At 48.3% G+C, this 9263-nt stretch overlaps 1 protein-coding gene across 3 annotated transcripts; it reads right to left on the reverse strand.

Annotated features, from left to right (window-relative positions):
• Positions 1 to 330: 330 nt before the first annotated feature.
• KCNS2 (potassium voltage-gated channel modifier subfamily S member 2) lies at positions 331 to 7723 on the reverse strand. Of its 3 annotated transcripts, none has more exons than XM_077187601.1 (2): positions 7700 to 7723; positions 331 to 6150 (listed from the first exon to the last, which is right to left on the reverse strand). In XM_077187601.1, the coding sequence occupies exon 2, from the start codon at positions 6111 to 6113 to the stop codon at positions 4680 to 4682; it is 1434 nt and encodes a 477-aa protein (XP_077043716.1). In that variant the 5' UTR covers positions 6114 to 6150; positions 7700 to 7723; the 3' UTR covers positions 331 to 4679. The 3 variants fall into 3 exon arrangements, with proteins under 3 accessions (XP_077043716.1, XP_054492311.1, XP_077043708.1); XM_054636336.2 differs by lacking the exon at positions 7700 to 7723 and adding an exon at positions 6696 to 6834; XM_077187593.1 differs by lacking the exon at positions 7700 to 7723 and adding an exon at positions 6514 to 6662.
• Between the last annotated feature and the right edge of the window lie 1540 nt (positions 7724 to 9263).

Here is a 9263-nt window from a genome sequence, read left to right on the forward strand (position 1 = left end):
CTTATATGTGCACAGCTGGGGCCTCTAGGGATGGGGGTTATTTTGGAAGAGATGAAAGGTCGTGTCAAGTTGATTTAGTGCCTACAAATGCTGGTGGTATGTTGTTTAGTCCCTAATCTGTCAGGTAGAGAACAAGAGGCTTGTACTGTTTGTTCAACTGAAAAATGTGGGTTCCCCGCCACAACCACCAATTAAGAGCATTTCTAAGAATAGAAATTGAGCCTGATGTGCATGTTTAAAAAAACTTATTTGCACAATGAGGCTCAGGCTTCTCTGATTATAATATTTACTCAGAATGTCCTGAAACTTAAATCAGTTCTAGATCTCTGGTAAAAGATAATTTTTTATGCATTTAATTTCCATTTTGTGGCACAAAACTGAGTTATTTAGTGCATTACACACTACTGGGACAAGACACACAGTACAAAGAGCACCAGATACAGTAGTTCCTTGCAGTCTTGTAAAGTTCTATACAAAAAGGTACAAATACTGGAGGTATTAAATTTGGAAAACTAAATGCAAAGTTTTTTGGTTTTAAGTTTGCAGTGTGAAGTAGCCCATGCTCTATATAACATGGAAGGAAAAACCAGTCTGTTTTCAAAATGGAAAGTCTGCAGGGAAAGAGAGAATTAGCAACTGATGAAAGCAAATGAGTAATAAACCAGGCAATAATACAAAATCTGAACATACATAAAAAGCTTAATCACAATCTATATATAGATTTTATATCTCAGGAACATAATGTAACATTTTGCTTCTCAAGGGCATCTCTGACTCTTATAATACCCTAGATTTGTGCTAGAAATCCAGATTCTCTAACAGTTTATTCCTTGCAATAAAGCAAGTTACCTCATTTGAAATATTACCACAATTCTCATTTAAAAGACACAAAACTCTCAGATGGAAGGGAGTAGGCATTTTCACTGGTGCCACAAAGGTGACTGTCACAGGCAGGAGGAGCACAGGCTCCTGCAATGTTCTTCAGTAAACTGCACATCCATCCTGAGCAGATTCCTGACCAGCTCTGGAGAAAGTGGTCAGTGAGTCCTCTCATCCTTCAGTCCTGACCCAGTGGTGTGTGGCAGTGCAGATGCCCTGCTCTCACACAGCAGTGAGTGAGGAAGTCTGGCAAAAGTACTGACTGTGCAAAAAGTCTCTTCTCCCCTGTGAAGCTTTGGAGAGATTGCATTTTTTCTTCAAAGTGTAATGTAAACATTTCCCTGTAGCTTTTATTTAATGAGAGATAAGTTTTTGCAGCACTTACTGCACTGAGCCCTAGAATAGACATTACTTCATAAAATGGCAGGAAAGATGTGCCCTGTTCTTCCTTACCTAGATATTTTGGGGGCAGCTAAGACAGCAATGTTTCTTAAATCATTATTCTGCTCAGTAAAAAATTCTGTTAATCATAAGCAAATATTAAAATTGCTGTACAGTACTGTCCAATGCTCAAACTTAATAAATCCAAGCAGGAGTAATGCAAAAAAAGGGCTACATCCCCTCGCGTGGCCAGGAGAACAGGACTTGCAAAAAGAAAACTAAAAGGAAGCTTGAGAGGTATAAACCTGTGAAAATACATATGTAAGGCCATATGGTTGCTGTCTATAAATACACTAAGAGGAAAATGAAATTTTTAAGCTAAAGAACAGTGTTGGCAAAAGAGAAAAAAAATACTGGTATAAAGCAGCCATTAATAAAATTGTGCTAAAAGTTGTGCAAGCCTTGGAGAGCAGCACAGCTCTGGAATGGTCTTCAGGAGGAGGGGGGAGCAAAAATGTGACTACTTTTAACATGGGGTCAGTTAAGTTTATGAAAGGAATTCCTGTGCACTGTGTAAAGTAATTGCCATGATAATAAGAACATCTTAAATTTCAGTACTTTATTTATTTAGTGTCTTTGATCAAAAGCACTTATATAAAAATGCAATAATGAAAATTCCTTTCAACCAGTACAATAAAAGTTGGAATTCCTTGGGTATTTCATTTTCTTTAGTGAAATGCAATTTGAACATGTTCCAGTCAATATTTGCAGAAATGACGGAACATCAGCCCTACAAATAATAATAAATCTAGAACATAAGATAAGCTATAGGTTATTGAAATGATGTGTTGCAAAGTTAAATCCAACCTTTGCAATGTTTAACAAGCAACAGCTGAGGGAATTTGTGGCTCTTTGGCAAGTCTACAGGTCTCACCAAATAACTGCTCTCAAAGTCTCTGGTTTTCAGCTCTGTAAATCTACTGTTTATGAAATTCAGGTAAAACCACTGCTTGGAGCTGAGTTCTCCAAAGGCCCCACCCAGCAGAGTTTACAGTGTCCTTTGCATCAGTGAGAGAATTTGCAACCCTTGCAGCATGTAACCCCACTGGAGGGCACGTGCTGCCCATGCCCACCTCTTCCTCCCCTTGTTTCTTTCTCCGTGTTTCAGTTCAAGGGGTGACCTCGCGCTGCTCCGTGTGCCAGGTGGCTGGGTGTGGGTGTGTCACAGCTCACACATGCGCAGTATGAATCGGGGACAGCAATGCTGAATTTATGCCTGGGAGTCTGCATAAATGGAATTGAACCGGCCCTATGCAGAAGTGTAAACCTTAGCAAAATGTTTCAAGTTTGGTCACCAAATTCAGGTTATCTAGGTCTAACTTCAGGACCACGTGTATGACACTTTCAGTCTCAGGGATAGCAAGCAATGGCTTGCCAACTGACTTATAACTTGTGCAGGCTGTGTTGAAAATTGGTAAGGTTGGAAATAACCTTTTCCCCTCACACTTCATGGCCTAAATCAGCTACTGATGTGAGGGGAGGGTGTCCAACAGAAAGGGTGGTGGGGGGGAGAGTAAGTTATTTCACACTGTGTATTCTGTCACAGATCACTGGGCAAACAGAAATGTGATCCTCAGCTTTCTGTTTTTTAAGTGGAGCTGATAGGGCATCAAAGGATCCAGACCAAGCTGCAACCTCTAATAGCCTTAATAAGGCAATTACCTATTCATACCATATTTGCCTTATTTTGTTGGTTGAGCCACCCTTTGTCATGGTTTAAAAACACAGTCTTCCAAAAAGACAATTTCAGCTTTAGTATTTTTTCTTCTAACTAGATTGAATTTAATTTCTGCACCTCTCTAGTCTTTACAAGTAAAACTAACAAAAAAATTAATTGGAACATTATATGTAATGAATGGGATGGAAAAGCAGTAGGATCTGAAGAGAAATGCTGTTCTGCCCACTGAGTGCCAGTAGTTTGTTTTCTAGCAGAGATGTAAAAAGAGGGCAGCAGTGGCTTCTGCCTGTTGACTACAAGTGTTTGATCTCCGTACAATTGCGTAAGGGAGGAGACTGAGCACTCAAAAACCAGCTCTATGCAGATTCATTATTACTCTTGAAATCGCATATGATCTGTTCTCTCGTGTTTTGTTTTGTTTTTTTAAACAAGTACATGCCAGCCCTTGAAAGGATTAAAATTGACTACATCACAGAAGTGGGTAGGAGGATCTACCCACAGATAGTGCAGTATTAAGCTCTTTATCTGTTCCCTTCTTAGGCCCTTATACTCTCCCTTAGCTGTAAATTGAGAGTTTCTTTCTGAGTGAAAATGGTTTTTTGCTTAGAGATTCCTTGGCAGAAATTTTAATGGAATTGTCTGTCATCAACACCTGCTTTCAAGCTTTATCGATAAAATTAGATTTTATATCTCAGCATCACATATGGCATCTTTATAATTAGTCTTTTTGCAGTATATGAATGTCAGTTCCTAAAATGCTGCCTGTACTGTTCATGTGGGAATATTTCACTTCATTAATCAAATCCAAGTTTTTCATTGGTGCTTCTAATTGTTTAAAGCCCACATCTTCATGTGTCTAATCTCAAAACCTTTTTGATGCACTGATACAACACATTTGCAGCTGCACTGGGACCAAGCTGTGAGCAGATCCCTTGTGGAAATGGGATTCTAGAGCTCTAGATGGGCCTCCATTCCTAGACTCACTTGTGGAAATGTAGTCTTTGAATATGTAGCTATCTGAAAATGAGGGGTGGCCTTTTTTAGAGGGCTCAGCATTGATCTAATCTTGGAAACAGAGGAAGGTCTATGCCCAGAAGATTCTGAAAAATATTATTATACATAACATTTTAGAACAAGAACACACAGATTTTAACACACATACTCAAGAATAAGCAAACTCAGAGGTGTTTTCAGGCAAGTGATGATCAGAATTACTGGTCAGTAATACAGGTAGAAGTGTTCCCGTGTCAGTGACTCACAGGTGGCTGTTTCAAACTGTTGTAAAATGCATGGGAAGTCTTATACTAGTACAGACACCAGTATAGGTGATAGGTGATTTTTTCATTACTCATGTCACAGCTGAGAATTTTTATTCCACTTGGGTACATTCATTTCTCTGCTCATATGAGAAAATGCACAAAGCAACAGATCATCACTATACCACTAGTAGTAATGGCATGAAAGTGGTAACATTTGTATGGAAAAGTCAGCATTTAGTACCCTTATGCAACAGGATGAAAATGTGCAAACTGTTAACTTGTAATAGAAATGTCTTTAGTTTCTCAAGTGCAAAGTGCAGTGTCAGCAACACTATCTTCTAGAAAAAAAAAAGACAAATAGGAAAACATTTATAAACATAGCTCTTGATAGCTCTCATGCAAATTGCTGTCAGACTTGTACACTAATGCAGTGAATCATTCAGGCTCAGCTCACTGGGGGTACTCCTGCTCATATTGGTCAGACTGGCCATAAGGGATTTAACTTTATAAGCATAGTAGTCCCTCAAGTTGACAGATGGAACTTCTTTCATGCCATCACCAAAATCACAGCTTCTCATGGCACTCTCTAACTGCTTCTGACGCCTATAGAAGTGGGAGAATTTATTAAAGATCAGTGTAATGGGAAGCACTACCACTAGGATACCAGCTAGGATGCATGCAGAGGCCGTCAGCTTGCCAGCAGTGCTCCCTGGCACCACGTCCCCGTAGCCAACTGTGGTCATGCTAACGGTAGCCCACCACCAACAGGCAGGGATGGTGGCTAACCCCTCATTGTCTTCTTTCTCAATGGTGTAAGCCACTACTGAGAAAATGGAGATGCCAACAGAGAGGTAGAGTAAAAGAAGCCCCACCTCTCTGTAGCTGTACTTCAGAGTGGCTCCAAGAGACCTGAGACCAGTGGAGTGTCTAGCAAGCTTTAATATGCGGAAAATCCTCATGAGTCTCAGGACTTGTGCAACTCTGCCTAAATTTGCTAAAGTCGGACTACTTTCCACCACCAAGTTGACAATTAATGTAATATAAAATGGAAGGATAGACATTAGGTCAATCAAATTCAGGGCATGCTTGAAAAATTTTAAAAAGTCAGGAGCTACTGCAAATCTTGCCACCAGTTCAAAAGTGAACCATGCAATACCAAAATGTTCCACGATTTCAAAGCGAGGGTCTTCCTCGGTGTTCCCGTTGCTGTCAACAATCTGGAAGTCTGGGAGGCTGTTCAGGCACATGGTCACAATGGAGCCCAACACCACAACTATGGAAAGGACACTGAAGATGCGGCTTAAAACCGAGTACCCAGGATTATCCAAAGCAAGCCAGAGCTGCCTCCTGATGTTTCCAAAGGGCTGTTTGTCAAATTTAGAGGCATCATTGTAGAATGCCAAAATCTCATCAAAAGAAGATGTCGTACTTTCCTGGTCACTTTGTTCCTCCCATTTCTCTTGGTCTGGCTCCATTTTCCTCCCATGGTAGCTATAACTGCAGCAGGAGTCTATAAAGAATTCATTGATTCCCCAGTATTCAATCTCCTGGCTGAAAGAAAAGACACAGAGTTCACCCATCACATGGAGCTTGCCAGTGTTATAAAAATGTAGCACGTAAGGAAAGAGCTCGGGGTTCCTGTCAAAATAAAATTCATTCTTGGTGTCATCATAGTCATCACAAAGCTCCAGTATTGACTCCTTTGAATGGCAGCTCAGCAATTTGCCCAGCCTGGTCTCGGGGAACCTTAATAATGTGTTGGATCTCATCTTTTTCTTAAAGCCTCCAACGTTGATGCTGATCTCATTGTCTTCAAAATTCGCTTCAGATAATGTCCTCAGACTCTGCCCTGTCATAGTGAGCTCCTTCCAAAGGTGGGTAGGGAATGAAAACCTAGGATACAATTACACAGAAAGTTGGCAAAATGAACAAATCTACAGCATGTTCACCTATTGATGTTTCATTTTCTTTCTTTTCTTTTTCTCCTCTTTCTTTTCTTTTTCTCTTCTTTCTTTTCTTTTTCTCTCTCTCTCTCCTTCTCTCCTTTCCCTCGCCCCCCTTTTCTCTCTGTTCACTCACTTTCCCTCCCTTTTTCTCCCTCTGCCCCCGTTTCTCCCCTTTTCCCTCTTTTCTTTTCTCCCACACCCCATGAAGACCTTGAGGGAGGCTCCTTTGTTCCCGCGGCAGGCTCCTGTCCCTCCCCTCGCCCTTCACCTGGGCTGCGGCTGTTGCTCCCACCAAGCCCCCGTTACTCACGGCCTTTGTGCCACCGGGGCCGCGCGGACCTTTCATTCCCTCCCGGCCCCGCCACACAAGGAGCCCCCGCCGCAGCCCGGGGTCCCGTCCCACGCCGCGCCTCAGGGGCCGGAGCTCCGCTCCGACCCGCGGGGAGCCCGCCCCGCCCGGCCCGGCCCCGCGGCTCTCCGCGCCCGCCCTACCTGCTGCCTCAGCGGCCGCGGCGCCCCGCCGGCGCGCCCTGCTGCCCCCGGCCCCCGCCCGCCATCGCCGCCGCCCGCGGGGGCCGCCAGGGCTCGCCTCGCTGCCGGGGTTGCCGGTGCCGGGGGAAGCCGGTGCCGGTGTGGTGCTGCTGCCGGGGGATGCCGGAGCTGGGGGATGCCGGTGCCGGGGGATGCCGGTGCCGGAGAGGTGCTGCTGCCGGGGGATGCCGGAGCGGGGGAATGCCGGTGCCGGGCAGGGCAGGGCAGGGCAGGGCAGGACGGCCCCGCCGGCCGCGCGGTGCTGAAGGGACAGCGGCCGCCCCGCTCAGCGGCGGGAGGCGGCGGCACGCCCGCTCGTCATGGCGACGACCCCCGCGGCTGCCGCCCGCCCCCGCCGCTCCCACCTACCCCCGGCCCGACCCCGCCGGCAGCGATCGGGCCGGGTGGGTGGCCACCAGGGCTGCGGAGGGGCGGCCCGGCGGAGCCGGTGTGCCGGAGGTGCCTCCGCTCGCTCTTGCCCCCGCGCACCGGCGGCAGCGGCGCCGCAAACTCGGGTTTCCTCCCCGCCGCGATCCTGCTTCACGCCGGCTCCGAGCGGCACAACCTCCCGAGGGGAGACGGGGGACGCCCACCCACGGCCGCAGTGGCTCCGAGCACCCGCGGTCCTTCTGCCGAGGGGCGTCGCCCGCCCCTGCCCCTCTCCCCCTCACCCTGCCGGGAAGGGCCCGGGGCAGCGGGCGCCGCTATCCCGCCCGCCCATGGCACCGGCGGGTCCTCGCTGTGGCGCCTGAGCAGGGTCCCTGCCGAGACTGACAACAGGAAAGACGGGGACACCAAGAGTCAGAGCAATTCGGTGTGAGGGGAGCGGAGCTGCGTGTTGCAGCCGCTCGCCACCCCCTCAGTCGCCTGCTGGGAACCCCGACCCCCTCACACATCCCTTCAGCCATTTCGGGGGGGAAATCGTGAGCGGCGGCACCTCGGGCGGCGGGGGTGGGAGGGCTGACCTTGCGCTGCTGCTGCTCTTGGTGGGTGCACTTTTCGTGCTCGCACATGCAGTAGTGTCCAGCTACATGGGCAGCGATGGCAGTGTCCCTGCCCACGCTGCAGGCGACTAGGGAAGAAATCTCCCCTCTGTTGCTGATCCCGGGCTGAGGCCGAGTTTCTCGGGGGGAAGCCTGATCGTGGCAATCCCTGCGCACCTGACCCCGCCCTGAGCAGTGCCGGCTGAGCAGAGTACAGATGCTCCGAGACAGGTGCTTTGTGCCGGGATAATCCACATCGTCTCCTGCCAGCTGCCTTGTGACCCCACGCATCTGAAGTCCGGCTCCCAGAGATGCACTGCTGTCAGTGCTTTGTAGGGTGAGGGTGTACAGGGGGATGAAGACTCCTCTCTTGCTTCCCCCCCAGCCCTGTCAGAGCCCTGAGCACTCCAGCCCTATGCATCACCTTCGGCTTGTTCCTCAAAGCCTCGGTGAGGAAGAGAGGTTATAACGTCCAAGCCCAGCCACAGGTAAACCTCATTTACAAGGAACCCCCAGTATTAATGGTCAGCCCTTTAAGAGCCTAGGAAACTGAGTACAGACATGAAATGGGGCAAATAAGTCCTGGTGTAGGCCACTGGCCAGGTCTCCAAAAGCCTGCTCAGCTTTCCTACCTGGGGTGTCGTGGGCACCCCACCATATCCCACCAAGGCTGGTGCGTTGTGTGGCCACATTCCACACCTCCTGGGATACTCCCAAGGCGGTGTGCGGGGACCCACAGCGTCCTCAGCCCTCCGGAGATGCTTCCGACGATCCGTGCTTCAGGGATGCTACAGATGGTCTCTCTGCTCGCCTTTTCTCGGGTGGTGTGTGTTTTTGCTTTGCTCTGCTGCTGGTGAGTGGCTCCTGCCTCCCTTTCCTACAGATGCCCTGGGTCAGGGCTCTGTGTCCCAGCATGCGTCACTGCGTGTCTGGTGACATCCCAGGGGACGCTGAATCCACACGGAATTACGGACACCAGGCTGCTCTCCTGGCCAGGGAAAGTGCTGCGCCTCTCAGCCCGGTCCCTCCAGCTCTTCCCCTGCTGGGGAGTGGCACGGAGGAGACAGAGACTGCACGTAGCAGGGAGGAGGCTTTGCAAATGTAGTGGCACCTGCCCTTTTGCCTGTACCAGCGGTGTTTCATGCCCAGAGAGACAGCTGTCCTGCATCCCAGAGGCACTGTAGCTGTTGTGGTCGTTCGTGAGAGCCGCCTCCTCTCAGAGCTCTGCTGGCGAGCTACTCATTGGGGAGCTCTAATTATACTGGCTTTTAATGCCTGGGGCAAGGGGTAGCAGGACACAGGACTGAGAAACCACCACGTCAAAATTTTTGAGTTGGATGCCCCACCACGTTCCCCAGGGCCTGGATAAATCACGAAACTTCTCTATTGTCATTTCCCACTCACTCTTAGGAGAACAAAAATAACTCACATTCCTCAGTAACATTACAAGGAATAGTGAGCTGCTGCTGGAAGTGCATTCAAGCAATGTCCATGCTTTTCCAACAGCTCTGCTATCCTGGGTGGCTGGTGGGGGCTTTAAATATAT

This window comes from Agelaius phoeniceus, chromosome 1 (assembly GCF_051311805.1).
Source record: "Agelaius phoeniceus isolate bAgePho1 chromosome 1, bAgePho1.hap1, whole genome shotgun sequence".
In the NCBI taxonomy this organism is placed as follows: domain Eukaryota; kingdom Metazoa; phylum Chordata; class Aves; order Passeriformes; family Icteridae; genus Agelaius; species Agelaius phoeniceus.